The sequence below is a fragment of the Adiantum capillus-veneris genome, chromosome 26 (assembly GCF_014529385.1).
Source record: "Adiantum capillus-veneris isolate H3 chromosome 26, ASM1452938v2, whole genome shotgun sequence".
In the NCBI taxonomy this organism is placed as follows: Eukaryota; Viridiplantae; Streptophyta; class Polypodiopsida; order Polypodiales; family Pteridaceae; genus Adiantum; species Adiantum capillus-veneris.
In genome coordinates this window covers 138,166,059-138,181,793 of record NC_140956.1, presented here as the reverse complement: position 1 = coordinate 138,181,793, position 15,735 = coordinate 138,166,059, and the positions used below count along the sequence as shown (strand labels likewise).

The 15,735-nt window shown below is 49.1% G+C and overlaps 1 protein-coding gene across 1 annotated transcript in view; it reads left to right on the top strand.

Moving 5' to 3' along the window:
* The window catches only part of APX6 (ascorbate peroxidase 6), an 81,948-nt gene extending 67,162 nt beyond the window's left edge, over positions 1–14,786 (top strand). The window contains exons 5-10 of the mRNA XM_086502213.1: positions 5,778–5,820; positions 5,901–5,997; positions 6,081–6,164; positions 6,254–6,375; positions 6,484–6,553; positions 14,517–14,786. Coding sequence (XP_086358339.1) covers positions 5,778–5,820; positions 5,901–5,997; positions 6,081–6,164; positions 6,254–6,375; positions 6,484–6,553; positions 14,517–14,625 — 525 coding nt within the window. The 3' untranslated portion in view covers positions 14,626–14,786. The remainder of the gene's footprint in view (positions 1–5,777; positions 5,821–5,900; positions 5,998–6,080; positions 6,165–6,253; positions 6,376–6,483; positions 6,554–14,516) is intronic.
* The last annotated feature ends 949 nt before the right edge of the window (positions 14,787–15,735 follow it).

The window sequence follows — 15,735 nt, the reverse complement described above, 5'->3', positions numbered from 1 at the left end:
GCCAGAGTCTGTACATGGTTCTTTGAGCTAGTCGAGGCCACATGTTCTGGTCCACTGTTGTGTCTTTGTTGTTATCCATTGTTTCTGTGTTTCATTCTGTTTGAGAGAGTTTCCATTCGTTTGAGTGAGATTGTCACGCACATTGCACTGAGGGGCACCCACATTGTAGAGAGCACGACACATTATCCGCGCTACATAAAGATTTGCAGATTTCAACCCTTAGCGTTTCCAGATTTCAGCCCGTCTCGTCGTCATCCTCATCGTCGGCAAGTCCAAGCGTTGTAGAGATTTGTGCAACCATAAGTAGACCGCTCTCGCCATTGAGAGTGGGGCCTTCGGAGGAGGGTTTTACGTCTCTGGTGTCGTATTCTCTACTCTATCTCTCAGTCTCATGCACTTCCATTCACAATGTCCATTCACTTTGTTGGTGTCCATTGCACTCTCTCATTAAGAACAAAAGGAACCTTGAGCACAGTTCGGAGCACTCATCCTGAGCAAAGTTCAAACATTCATTCTGCTGCACCTTACATTGGTATTAGAGCTTTGACAGTGTTCTGTATCACTCAAGGAAAGAACCACAAGAATCACAAGAATTTTTTTTGCTTGTTGAGATCGCACGAACCCAAGTTCGCTTGGGCGTGTCGATTCCTAATCGTGTTTTTGAAGAGTGACAGGAATCCCAAGAAAGAAGGGCTCGTCCAGCCTCCCCTTGTGCCTCTTTTCACTCATCGAGAGCAGACCGTGCAGTTAGCAACTGGCCAATCGACGTGAGGTGGGAAAAAGCAACCTTGGTGTGAGCGCAAGACCGCCAAGGGGTGCGCCCGTGGAAAAGAGCAGAACTCGGGTGAAGAGAAGATCCTTCTCTAAGACAGACTGCAAGCGAAAGAAGAACCTCAAGAACTCAAGACCCCCAAGAACCCAAGAACCCAAGTTCCTCGTGAACTTAAGAACCCAAGAACCCCAAGAACCCAAGTTCCTCGTGAACTTAAGAACCCAAGAACCCCAAGAATCCAAGTTCCTTGTGAACTTACGAACCCCAGACCACACGAACCCACAAGAACCCACGACTTCAGTGGATGGTCATCACTCGAAGCGGAATGGATACTTCGCTTGGAGGTGATGAGCATGAGAGAGGCGAAGAAGAACTTTCCCCACCAGGAGGTTTTTCCGACCCTCCCCCTTCCCCATCTACGCCAAGGATTGCACTAACTCCTATGGAGGAGTTGGAGCAATTGTTTATGGAAAGACAGTTAGAACACGAAGAAAGAAAAGCAAAAAGAGAAGCATAAAGAACGGCCTACGAAGAACGAAGGGCAGCCATAGATCGTGAATACAAAGAAAGAATGGCAGCCATAGAGCGTGAAGCACGATTGGAAGCCAAAGAAAGACAAGCAGAATTTGATCGCGAGAACAAAGCAAGAAAAGAAAAGAGTGACCAACACATGAAAGAATTCTTGCGACTCTTTTCTATTGTGCAGGCGCAGTTTGCAAAGAATCAGGAAAAGGAGACTTTCTCACTCCCTTCTTCTCCCAAGTATGACACACAGGATTAGCATGATTATGAGAAGCATGATGAATTGAATGATAATGATGAGCATGATGATTTGAATGCCAATGATTCGCATGATGATAAGCACGATGATTTGGATGACAATGACAAGCATGATGATTTGCATGATGATCAAGATGTGATTTCTCACAAGCATGATGAATTGCATGAAGATGATGTGATTGTTCACAAGGATGATGTGTTAGTTGATACTTTCTCTAGTGAAGCTAACCTCGTTGCAGATTCGATCAAACACGAAGAACTGATCTTGGCTCTCAAGTCGAGGTCCACAAAACCCCACAGGCAGATTCGATCCAACACGAAGAACTGATCTTGACTCTCGAGCTTAGGTCCAAAGAACCCTCACAGGAAGTATTATATGTTTGCATGATTAGTACGCACTCATTGTACAAGTGTTTCATCGTGATCGGTTCCTATATTTTTGTCAACGTCTTTATGTGATCCCTTTTCCTAGGCATGACATATTGTACGTTGAGCACGTTTCACTCGTGAATGAGCACGAATGTATGCGGATTGTTTAATGAAGTCACATTCCATGTCTCTTCCTTGGCATGACACAGTTGTAGAAAGAGCACATGAAAGTATGAGCACCGAGCATGGGCATTTCCATTGTGAATTGCCACAGTTGATTGCTTTAGATCAGAAGAGAAAGATTCGATCTCATTGTTTGCATGTGTGAGGTGAACGGTTTGGCACTCCGTCTCTTTGTTCATCTACATTGCAAGCACAGTCTTTTAGGAAGACAAGATTTTTTTCACTCACTTTGAATGGAATGGGTATATTCATGGTTTTGTGTTGGAAATGGTTTCAGGAATTTTCAGCCATGGAGATTCTTGAAGAAGAAAGAAGCATGACTCCCGACGAAGTTGAAGCATTGAAGGAGCTCAGAAGACTTTGTGTCGCTTTCGGCGCGGCCCAAAGAAGCAAACTTTGCAGACCTTTATGAAGTTCAAGTATCGCACAACCCACACCTCAGAGTGGGCCGGCGAAGAGTCCTTTCGAGGATTCCGGATGTTGTTGGCGATCTCCCTTGACGCCATACAGTTCGGTACCAGTACCTCACTTTGAAAAGGAGGGAATGTCACGTGACACATCCAACCCAATGTGTCCGTGGACAAGCTACAACATGACAAGGGTTCAGTCAGTCCAGTCAGTTTAGATTTAGAAGTGATCTGGCACACCAATACCTCACTTTGAAAAGGAGGGAATGTCACGTGGCACATCCAACCCTATGTGTCCGTGGACAAGCTACAACATGACAAGGGTTCAGTCAGTCCAATCAGTCTAGATTTAGAAGTGATATGACACTTTTGTGAGTCTGTTCGCAGACCATGCATGTCCAGACACTTGAATTAGATGCATATCCTCTGGTTGCACACAACATGACCATCAGATTCCCATCAGATCCCATCAAGAGCATTTTTATAGTGCATAGACCTATTTTCTCTATATTTGATATTTTTCACTTATTATTTTTAAGTGACTTTTGTTGGAAAGTAGGTAGGGCAATTTTGCTAAGTTTGTATATAAGCAAACCTAGCGCTAGCATTTTGTGGCAGAAGAGGCAGCAGGAGCACTCGCTCAACAGGCAACTTCTCAGCAGAACCCAAGAGGCCTAGCGTTTTCTGCGTCAGCAGGACAACCCTAGCGTTTTTCATCTACAAGACCAGCCTTGGCGATTTGTGCACCGCAGATCAGCCCAGCGTCATCACGACACAGCAGATCAGCCTAGCGTTTTGCATTTGCAGGACATCCGGCGACAGCAGAGCAGATTTTCAGCCTGAGCGTTTTTGCATCTGTAAGACACTTCAGCGTTTTGCAGATTCACCGCGATGGAACATCAGATAGCATCTGCATTTTCAGTTTTCAGCGCGTCGTCGTCGCATCGTCGCCATCGACATCGTCATCGACATATAGTCAGAATTCAGCGGATAAAGATTTGCAGATTTCAGCCCGTCTCGTCGTCGTCGACATCGTCGGCAAGTCCAAGCATTGTAGAGATTTGTGCAATCATAAGTAGACCGCTCTCGCCATAGAGAGTGGGGCCTTCGGAGGAGGGTTTTACAACGTCTCTGGTGTCGTATTCTCTTCTCTTTCTCTCAATCTCATGCACTTCCATTCACAGTGTCCATTCACTTTGTTGGTGTCCATTGCACTTTCTCATTAAGAACAGAAGGCTCTCCCTTCCATAAGAACAAAAGGAACCTTGAGCACAGTTCGGAGCACTCATCTTGAGCAAAGTTCAAACATTCATTCCGCTGCACCTTACACTTTGTGTTGATCAGCTATTGTTTCCTTTGTTTTCAGTCTGTTTCGAGTGAGACATCACGCACATCGCATTGAGGAGCACCCACTGTAGAGAGCACGACACACTATTCGCGCTACAAGGAGAGGAAGTGCTTTGGATGCGGGAAACTAGGCATATCTCCGCGAAGTGCCCTAAAAAGGCACCGAAAGAACAGAACGACAAGGACGAAGAAAGGCTTGAGAGTTCAAGAGCAGCTGAGGAACGTGGAAGAAAAGGCAAGATGAAAACAGGACTTGTTCCAGATTGCATGGGTACTGACCCCAACATGATGGACGAGAGTACAGAACTTTGCCGAGCTTGGGGCAAAGTGAAAGACCAAGAAGCCCTGATCTTCTTTGATGGAGGAGCCAAGGCCAACTTCATTTCACCGGAATTGGCGGCGCGGCTCTAGATCACACCCAATCGGATGGGACCACTTGCAGAGGCAATTCTAGCGGCACCCGGCAAGGACGTAGCAATTACACCTGTCATTGGCAAACATCGATTGCATTGTCAGGGGTATTTGGGGCATGAGGTGGGGGGGGGGGGGGGGGGGGGGGGGGGGGGGGGGGGGGGGGGGGGGTGTTTGTGGGTTCAGATGAAATCTCTCATCGGTCGCCGTCGGATCTCATCGACCTCATCCGTGGTCAGTACTTTGGTGGGATGCCTTGCAGAGAGAGAGAGAGAAACATGCTGAACCAACCAACCTTGGCAATGAATTGATACAAGAGAGTGAGGGAGGGAGAGTGTCTTGGTGTATTTGTGTGTGTGTTCGAGCAGAGTGAGCAAGTTTTGGTTGCAGGTGGGAAGTGAATCAAGTGGATTTGGGTATTGTGCATATCTTGAGCTATAGAGAGGCATTTTTGTGTGTGTTGGGTTGTTTTCTTCCCCCTCTCCAATGTGAGAAATTTTCAGTTATGATGTTTTTTGGGGATAATAGCTCAAGACTTGCTCCGATTGTTTCTGGAGTTTCTTTTTGCAACACGTCTTATAAGTAAGAGGGCATAGTGCCAGTTGTATACAAATTTGAGAGTGGTCTCTCCAAGCAGAGGACCTTGCAACTTAGCTTGATTAATACAAATAAAGAAATACCGCAAGGGATTTGGGGGGAGCTCGCCTCTCATGTGTCTCTTGCAGAACCTATTGCGTGCATTGTTTATCAACTTTCGGTCGTGTTTTAAGCTCATTTTCAATTCTTCACCACTTGACACATGATGCCAGTTGGTTACAGCTCCTTCGTGAATTTATCCATGTGAACCATACCTGTGCCTACTAGCTAACTAGCCCTTGAACCCCTGTATCTGTATTACTAGATACAGGAACAGTCCAGCTCACTTGGTGTTTTCCACATTGTCGCTCTAATTGCTTTAAGAACTCATTGTGGCTTCAAACTGCCAGTTTGTATCTATTCTCTCTGTCAATTTCTATTTGTAGGTTCTAGCTTCCAGCTGTATGTCGTATGTATTTCTTAATTCTCAGGCTTTGGAATTAGTTCAAGTCCCTAGTGAATGACCTTGCATGAGCAGTCTGACACCGTACGCTATCTGCGTTCTCTTTTCCTAGCTTGCAAAACTCAATCCATTCAGCCTTGTTTATGTCCAATCTACAGCTACTATGGCAGAATGAGGGGCTGATTTGGAGACTTCTCATTACCATTGGGGTAATCTGTTCTCTGCTGATGTAAGCTAGCATATCCACTTGCTGCTGGCGTCTTGTGTGAATGCTTGAGCAAGGCGGGTGTAGAGAATAGGGTAGAGTTACAAGGGTTTGCCAAAGAGGACCGCCGGATACTGATTATGATTTTTGATCACTTTCGAGGGTGGAATCGATTATTTCAAGAGAAGTTTGTGTTGAAACAGGAACTGTTTGAATTCTGTCAACAGTTTTGACATGTTCTGTTCATATGATGCTTGTGTACAGATTCTTGACTTAGTAAAGACTTCTCTGGATACAACACTACAAGGTCTGAACAGTCTTTTCATTATCTCTAGATGATCCACTTTTACAGAGGTCCATTGATTCTGTTGTTGTGCTGCTAGTCAGTTTCCTGGGCAGATCTTATTGCAGTAGCTGGCGCAGAAGCTGTATCAATCTGTGGTGGCCCCAAAATTCCTGTCAAGCTGGGGCGATTGGATGCGTCGTAATGTTGCTTCTTGTTGTGGCTGAATGTTGAGGCTCTCTTGAGATATGTTTTGGACTAATTGGTCATTGTTCATCTTCCAGGATTGCTGATCCTGAGGGCGAGCTTCCTGAAGAATCTTTCAATGCATCGAGCTTGAAAGGAAATTTTTCAAAGAAAGGGTTTATGTAAGAAGATAATTATGTTGAGTAAGTATTACTTCTTATGTCTTATGGGCGGTGTGTTTAAGGAGTAAAAGAGCCTTATAATTTGACAGGACAAGGGAGATGGTTGTGTTGTCTGGGGCTCATACTCTCGGAAGCAAAGGTTTCGGTAACCCGTTGGTTTTTGACAATGCATATTTCAAAGTTCTTTTGCAGAAACCATGGACTCAAATAGGTGGAGGATCTTATTTCTTCCTTTCATTTATTTCTTTCTCCTTGCTTTGGTCAAGAGAGAGGGAATGTTGAGCAGCATGGAGACTCAAATGTATGTACTGACCTGCAGGGAATGAAATGGGCTCGATGACTGGACTTCCTTCTGACAGGAGCCTACTAGATGACGATGAATGTTTAAGGTCTATTAGGATTAACATGCATAATTTTGAATTGTTGTGACTGTTTATGTTGTTTTCTACATTATTCAAGGTTTTTATAATCCTTTTAGCAACTGCCAAAAGACACGGTAACCACTTATGCTGTCGATTCTAAAGATTGCCAATCCACTTGGGTAGAATTTTGAGTGCTATGGATAGGATCTATATGAAGTAGGAAGGGGCTCCACAAAGCCTGATTTTTATTTGGAAAAATTACCAAAATACCCCTGTAATTTGTGGAAATTTTCAAAACACCCCTCAAATTTCAAACATTCCTGATAAAAGCAAGAAAGTCCGAGAGTGCATCACTTACAGATTAATAATAAGTGAAGCAGAAACATCATCACCTGCGCTCACTGTTGCTGCCCGCTCCCTCCCCCTCGCCATCGCTGCCCCCCACCCCAGCCCTCCGTAACCTCCTGCGCGCAAGCCCCTGGCCACCCCTGCTGCACTCAATCCAGCCCGCTGCCCCTCCCCGTCTCCTGCACACACACATACCCCCCCCCCCCGGGCCCAGCGCCCTGTCCTCCCTCCGCTGCTCGCTCAGCTTGCCCGCCCAGTCACCCCCACCCCCGCCGTTGCCCTGTCCGTCCACCATCCTTTCGCCCGCCTACCCGCAGTTTTTGTTATTTTTGGCCCTTCGTCTCGCCTTTCCAGCTTGTCGAGCCTCGCCAATTACCTTGGCGTGTTTGGTCCAGCAGGAGCTTCCCCCTTCGTCTTCAATTTTTCGCCTCTTCTCCGCAGCAACAGACACAAATGGAGGCTCAAGCTCCACCACAGAGGGACTCGCCTGAAGCCCCCTCGCCCGACCCCGCTGAGCCCACCATTCGACTTGCTCTTTCGCCGACAGAGCAAGCGAGCCTTGCCGCCGCAGAGGTAGAGCGTTTGCAGAGGCGACTTCGGTCATCTGCAAGGTACCCGACCTAGCAGAGGAGAGCTGCGATACCTTCTCCAGGCCCGCCTTCTCGCAGAGGTGGGCAAGATCTTGGATGTCCAGATTCTCGGACGGGGGTACTACCAGATCGAGTTCGAGACTTCCGAGATGGCCTCCAAGGTCATAGCTATGAGTCCACTGGCCATCTGAGCATCACGCGCCCACTTTCGACAGTGGCGACATGGTTTTGACCCGACTTCGGATGTGCTAGTAGAGGAGGCAGACATCCCCATCTGTCTGCTTTCCGGGTTTACGGAGGGAGTACCTTCCACTTCTCTCCAGGATTGGCTCCGCCATCGGGACTGTCCTGGAGACACCTCGTACGGCAGCATCAGTAGCTGCCAAGGCGGCTGGCATCCCTTCAGTTCGAGTTTTGGTTAGAGATACCCACACGCTCCCGAAGGTCATCCTTCTGTCTCGGGTGAGTGGGGTTGGTTTAGACAGAGTGTGGAGTACTCGGGTCTCCCGAACCAGTGCTTCATTTGCAGACAGATGGGCCACCTAGCGAAGGCTTGTCCACGGAGGAGGCCACGACTTGCACCTCAGCCTCAGCCCCAGCCTGCCAAGGCTGGGCCGCAGCCACAGCCAACCGCACAGCGCACAGATTCAGAGCCACCCTCCGAGCCTGGGGCTCCAGCGGAGGAGGGGTGGCAGCAGGCCCGTGGCTGTCGACGCCAGAGGCCACAGCGACAGCCTGGCACTCAGAGTGGCCCTCAGGTGCCTACTCAGCAGCAGTGGGTTCCCACGGGGAACCGCTTTGGTCCTCTTGAGCAGGAGGAGCCCCCTACACCAGCCTCCACCTCCGTTCACCCTCGCCAGCCGCCCCACCTTCAGAGTTCCCCTCCTCCTCCTCATCCCCCCCCCCGCCCTCTGCTCCCGTCCACTCCCCAACTCGCTCCCCTGCCTCTGTCGCCCCACCCCGCTTCTCTTCTCCTCCGCCCCCCCCCCCCCCCCCAGCTCCTTCTCCCCCTCCTCCTACTTCAGTACCACAGTCGACTCAGGAGACTGGTCCCTCGCCGACGGCTAGGAGATCTCTTGGCAGCGCCTTTGCCACGAGTCGCCTAGCGAGAGAGGGTCAGCCCTTCTTGCGGCCCCCTCTGTAGATTCATACATCTTCCCTTGCAGCTATCCCTCGGGGTCTGACGAGCATTGACCTCCGACGCCGCTGGGATTTCTTCGATTACGGGTTCACTCGCTTTCTCGGCGATTCGGCAACAGACCACGAGGCAGCCTGCTTCAGTGTCCATGCTTTATTCCTCGCCGCTAGGGGGACAGAGGCCTTGGACTCAGCAATTGGTTTCTCCTTCCCCCTTTGTGGTAGGACCGAGACAGAGTGGTCCCTCGACTCAATGGTGGGATGGTTGCATACACAGGTTCTCGAGTTCTCTCACCACATGGGAGAACTTGGAGTTACAGATTTGCTGCAGACTTTGTGGCCACTAGCCAAGTTTGCGGTGACACCCCCAGAGTTAGCAGGATGTAGGCACCTTGTGGTGTACTTTTTTGCTGATACGCAGTGTTTGCCTTGCTATGTATACATTCATGAGGACTCCTGGACAGAGGAGGTTGCTTTACGCACGGCTCGCTCTGCTTGGGCTTGGGCCAGGCACTCACTGCAGTCTCGCCTATCTAGAGGACGCTCGGATGCGGATTACTCCCCCTCCAAGCCAGTCTCGAAGATAGCCCGTCTTGCTGCTGCGGCAGCATCTGTTCTCTCTCGCTCCCCATGAGGATCGTCTCGTGGAACGTGCAGGGACTAGGTGGGCCCCAGTTTCAATGACAGCAGGGCCGATTGCGCCAGGAGCTTCAGCGTTGCCTTGTGGGAGGAGAGATTGATCTCCTTATGCTTCAAGAGCACCATTTGTCTGAGAGCCGCATTCTGCGATGTGGTTAGATTTTGCGTGGACGTTATGATACCTTTTGGTCAGCTGCTTTTGGACCTGGAGGCATCCAGGGAGGGGTATGTATGACTATTGCGGACTCATTGCAACAGGCCATTGTGGGCAGAGGGATTATTGTGCCAGGCAGGGCTCAGTGGATTACTATGCAGGTTCAGGGTGGCCTTGTGGGCTTCCTGAACATCTATGCGCCCAATGTGGCGAGTGCTCGTGCAGAGTTTTGGTCACAGATTGACCATTGGTGTGTAGGAGGGGACTTCAACATGTTGGAGGACCCTTCTGACAGGATCGGAGGCAGCCATGCTACTGTGCATGGAGTCGAGTTAGCAGCCTGGGAGAGGTTGTGTGTGACTTTGAGGGTCTCGGATACATGGCAGCATTTTGGCTTTGTGAGGCCTCCAGAGAGTCTTGCCTTCTCTAGATCGGACCGCAGAATGGGAGGTGTGAATCTATCGCGGATAGATCGCTTCTACACTAGTGACCACTTCAGTGACTTGGGGGGATCAGTGGGCATCCTGGCAGGGACATCCTTCTCGGACCATGCACCAGTGATCCTCACAGTGGCAGACAGGCAGAGGAGTGGGAGCACGATGCTTCGCATCCCAAAGCGGGTCTTGTTGGACTCAGCACTCAGAGAGAGGGTAGAGGCTCTCTAGACAGAGGGCATGGACAGCCAGGCTCTACCTGCAGAAAGAGTGGCCTTAGGCCTAGCTCAGCTTAGCCACTTTTTCCTCCAGGAGTTTCTGGCTCGACGGGCTGCAGCGAGAGAGGAGGAGCAGCGTCTCAGATGAGGCATTGCTTCACTACAGAGGATGCAGGAGCAGCATCCAGACAATCCATGGTTGGAGGAGCAGTTACAGCAGGCTCGACAGGAGCTTGCTTGCACAGAGGAGAGGCGCCATGAGTTTGCCTTTCACCGACAGGCATCTCAGTGGACTCAAGTGGGTGACAGAGTTAGAGGTGCTTTTTTTGAGACAGTGGGACCTCGGCACTCGCATGCCAAGGTCAATCAGTTGAGGAGACCCGATGGGTCAGTTGTTTGTGAGCCCGAGGATATGCGTGGAGTTGCTACTGACCTTTATCTTGAGTTACTGTCGGCTGAGCCCCAGTCAGAGCGACAGGATGCATGCAGGGAGCAGGTTTTGGCACAGATGCCTTGTCTTGTGACTGAGGAGATGCGCCAGAGGCTAGAGATGCCTCTTCAGCTTGAGGAGCTGCACACGACTCTTAGGGCCCTCCCTCGTGGTAGCTGTCCCGATGAGGATGGGCCGACTCCCAGCTTCTTCTTGGAGTACTGGGACCTGCTTGGCCCAGATCTTTGTAGTGCCTTTCAGTACATTCTTCACACAGGAGTGATGCCGGATAGCATGAGTGAGGGCCTGATTTACCTTATTCCAAAGGAGGGTGGCTCCTTGGATGAGATTCGACAGTGGCGCCCCATCACCATCCTCAACTCAGCCTACAAAATTCTTGCCAAGGCTCTGAGTTTGAGGATTCAACCACTTTTGGAGAGCCTTATACATGGGACTCAGACAGGTTTTGTCAAGGAACGCAGTATCCTTGACAACATCTTCACTTTCTGGGAGGCTTCTGCCCTGGCACGGCTCCGTGGGGAGGACCTTGTGATTCTTCTTCTCGATTTTGAGAAGGCATACGACAGAGTTGACTGGGACTTTCTAGAGGGCACGCTACGCAGGATGGGCTTCTCAGATGCTTGGATCAGAGGGGTGTCAGCTTTGTACAGACAGGCTCACAGTCAGGTGCTTTTGGCAGGAGGTAGAGGTGAGCGCTTCATGCTCACACGATCGGTCAGACAGGGTTGACCTCTTGCAAATTTTTTCTTTCTGTTCTATGCGGAGGCGATGAGCAGATTTTTGGTGTCACAACAGGTTGGTCTGAGGGGCTTAGCACTCCCTATACGGGGAGATGAGCTTATGGACGCTGAGTTTGCCGACGACTCAGCCTTGTACTTAAGAGGGCCAGGAGGCCAATCTACACCGATGTGAGCAGGCTTTGGAGACCTTCTGCTGTGCATCGGGCGCATTGATCAACTGGAGAAAGACAGTGGCTTTCTCGGTTGGCAGTGCTCCTGTGCCCGATTGGATGCCAGGAGAGGGTTTCAGGTGGATTCCTCCAGGGACTGCAGTTCGGTACTTGGGTTGTCAGGTTGGTCTGGACTTGTCCCCCGAGCAGCAGATTGCTCCTCTTCTCCTGTCCATCAGGAGAAAGCTGTTACATTGGAGCTCAGCACGACTTTCGCTGGCTGGTAGAGTAGTAGTTGCCAACCAGGTGTTGTTGGCGACTATGTGGTACATCACTTCTTGCTGGATCTTCTCGAGTTCTTGTATCAGCCAGGTAGAGAGGCTGATGAGGAACTTCCTTTGGTCAGGTCGTGACACTCAGATTGCCCGAGCCAAGGTGGCTTGGTCGGTCATCACACTTCCTTGTTCTCAGGGAGGGCTTGGGATCATTGATCCTGCACAACAGAGCAGAGCCCTTCTTGGGAAGTTTGTCGTCAGAGGACTTCTTCCAGGCGAGGAGCCTTGGAAGGAGTTCTTGCCGCAGAGGCTTCGTGCCAGGGTGCCTCAGTCAGGAGGCCCTTGGCAACCTTCGACCAGATGGATCTTTACAGAGTTGCGGCGAGTTGGTTTGAGCAGGAGACTGGAGGACCGATTCGCTGTGAGTTTGCTTCGATCTTGGGAGCTCTTACGGCGTGGCCTAGAGCAGAGACAGCCGACGGCACGGAGGAGCGCCTACGGCAGCCCCTCGTCTGGAACCCCATGGTTAGCACTCAGAGAGGCCACTTGGTTGGGAGTCGGCCTCGTGTTTCTTGGGGTCCCATGGCAGCAGGTCCAGCGCGCTCTCTAGGTGACTGGCTAGAGTTCACAGGTTTGTCAGAGGAGGTGCAGGCTGTCCAACTACAGGGCATGAGAGGGGCGCAGAGCATGTGTCAGGACATCTCAGAGTCAGTTCCAGCTGAGTGGCTCACGCCTCTCGAGCCAGTAGCACCCCGGTGGATGGGAGCCTTCACACGACTGGAGGTTCTCATTTCAGTCAGGGCTTGCTTAGAGACTGTCCCAGCCCTATTCTTCGAGCTTCAGGGTGGGGGACGATTACAGCGAGTTGCAGTAGAGGCCCCGCAGGTAGCAGAGTGTTGTTTCCAGAGGATCCGAGTTGTGGGCATCTGTGGGAGAACTTGCGTCATAGACCCTGACCCAACAGCTCTTGAGACTGGACACTGGAGGCTATGGGCTTGGGAGTGTTGTCCACTAGCACGAGTACAGTGAGATCGTGGTGAGTGGCTATGGAGGGACCCTTCTCTTCTGCAGACCGCCCAGGAGTCCCCTTCTTTCAGTACACTGTTCGGCTTGGACGTCATACACTTGCAGCACAAAGAGAGGCCCACCCCACTACAGCACGTCATTGGCAGGAGGAGGGCCTCACAGTAGAGTTCTTGGTAGCTTTTTGGCAGAGGCTGTGGGACTCCAGACAGCCGAGGCGCGTCACTTTGTTCCAGTTGCTGGTTGCACATAGAGCCGCAGCAGTAGGGAGCTGGCTTGTGCATAGTGGTCTCTCGGCCGCATGTGCAGCCTGTGACCAGTTGGTGGAGAGTCAGCGTCACTGTCTTTGGGACTGTCCCTCGGCCCAGCAGGTGTGGCTACGAGTTCTTCGGCTGATGCCTGCCCTCTCCACGGCTCAACAGTACACTTGGGGAGCAGCGGCTTGGTCCACCCTCACGGGCCCGGCACTTCAGTTTGAGCTATCTTCCACCAGCAGGATGATAGTGATGCAGGGGGGGCGACCTACACTCCAGCCTGCTATACAGAGCTTACTCCACAGGAGTGGTGCAGTGAGAGAGAGGAGTGTTGGGAGCTCATCAGCGGCCTAGCTCTCTGGTTCATCTGGCGGGCCCACTGTTTCCGCATCTTTGAGGCTCGCCCTGTGCCACCAGCAGAGACTGTTCGTGACTTTTGGCTAGAGCTGATCCATACTCTCAGAGGACAGCTTGAGGGACTACAGGGCAGCTCCGACCGCATGCAAGAGCGCCGCGAGGCTTTCCTTCGACTCTGGCGCCTTGGGCCTTTCTACACTATAGTCCAGGGGGTGCTCAGATGGCACTATTGTCCACCTGTGTGGCTCTTCCCTCCTCCCATCTCTTGATTTAGCCTCATTGTATATATGCTGTTTTTTCATTGGGAGAGTCTCCCCATCATGCTTGTTGTAGCCCTCTCTCGCAGAGGTGGATGTAGCCCTATGGGCAGTTTTCATTAACTAATAGAAGGATCTTTTTCTCGGAAAAAAAAAAAAATATTCAAACATTCCTAACATACCCCTCATATTTGACCAAAAATTCCCAATATGCTTTTTAACATCTCCATAATTCTCAAATTACCCCTGATTAACCTCACAAACATCTCTAAAGACACATTTTTTTGTGACTTTTCATAGGAAGATTGGTTCTCCCTCAATAGAAGATGATAGAACTAGGGTTTCAGAGGGTATTGTGGGCTCTTAAGATGAAATCGTTCTTCATTTTTAGACACAGATACCTCTATTTGTGAGCTCATTGGTAAATAAATTTGTCTAAGACACTCAAAGATAGATCTCCATTATCATAAAGATTAAACTAAGCATCCCAAAATGAGACAAGGGCATATTGGGAATTTTTGAAATTTGAGGGGTGTTTCAGGAATTTCCACAGATTTCAGGGGTATTTTGGTAGTTTCCATTCTCATTTACAACAAAGAGGTTGAGTTCATCAAAATGGTCATCCTACTATGGGGCTGCAAATAAACCAGCTCTTGACTGTCTTAGAATCATTTACTGATATGACACAAGCTAGAATTATGCACGTAGCACACTTGCAGCAACACCGTGTTTGCATGCATTATGTGCAATTTAAGGATTGTCATAGTAAATTCTGCAATGAATTCTGTCCCTATGCGAAGCCTGAAAGGCCGAAGGAAGAGCACTGTTTGATGTTGAGATGCTTAAAAATTTGTTATCTTGTCAATTGCGTCATGTCAGCAGTTGAATTTTATCAGGAATGAGATGAGAAAACTAAGGAATAAGATTTTATTTTTATTTTTTTTGTTTTTTCCCCCCTCTGCAGGTGGATAAATTATTATGCCAATGATCAAGCCAAATTTTTCGAGGACTTCAGCTCTGCATATGTAAAGCTAGTAAATTCTGGTGTCAAGTGGAGAACAGAAGTTGCTTGACAACTGTGCTTGTAATCCAGCAATTGTTAAGCATGTTAAAGATTGATCAGAGGCATCCACATAGGTGTATAGTTTATAGATTGCATGCAGAGGCATGCTGTCCATTTGTTCTATTTTTTTGTGTTCTTTTCTTTACATTAAACATATACTTGCAAAATTAATCCCTATGCATTGTTTGTTAAGGGGTTTTTCATACACATGTTAATTTCCTTATGATCTCTGCTGCAGACCTCTACATAAGTATGAGAGATGGTGCCTGCCATGCAGTCTTAAAAGAATGTCTCACTTCTTTTTCATTTTCACCGCACTACTGTAGAGAACCTTTCGCTGCCATCTTTGAATTTTTCCAAGCTATACATCAATGTTGGAGTTGGCTTAGTTTGAAAGACAGGTTTTAGACTCCTGCCAAGACTTTGTAGAAAGACCACTCTAAATGTGCATAGGTGGTTGTCTTTGAGGAAATCTAGCAGCTCGAGAAATCTTTTCGACTCTTTTAGATAACTCCAGGCAGAAAGTTTTTGCTAAATTATTGTTACAATTGAAGCACTTTCTGTGTGTCCTAACAAAGCATGATGGCCAAAACTACTTTGAGATTTCGCAAGCTGTAAGCTTTCTATGGCTCTATATCCACTTTGTTTTGGCCTTGGACAATCTCAAAGAATGGGAGTTTATCCTCAAGTAGCATGTGTGCCTAAGTTTTTTTACACGAGCAGCAGCATTTTGGCAAACTTGTCAAGATTACAACCCTAAGCCAACAAGGGTGCTTTCCCGCCTTGCAAGAGGATGATGTCTACGCAAACCTCCACCCGCAAGACTTTTCTTGTAGTGGCAGTTGAGCCAAGGAAAGACCCTATTGCCTGTCAAGATGCGAGCCTTGCAACCCTAGAGGCCTAGATTGAAGATCTCATCGAGGAAAACACTCGACTCAAGTAACACTTGTGCAAGCTTGAGGAAGCGAAAAAAGAAGAATACTTGCGAAAGCAAACGAGGTCAAAACCTTGCTCACTGAAACAGTCAAAGCAACCCAAAAAGAAGTCAAGAGACAACACATAAAAAGATTACAACAAAATTTGGGCAGCATTATAAGAAAATTGGCTATAGGAATTACTC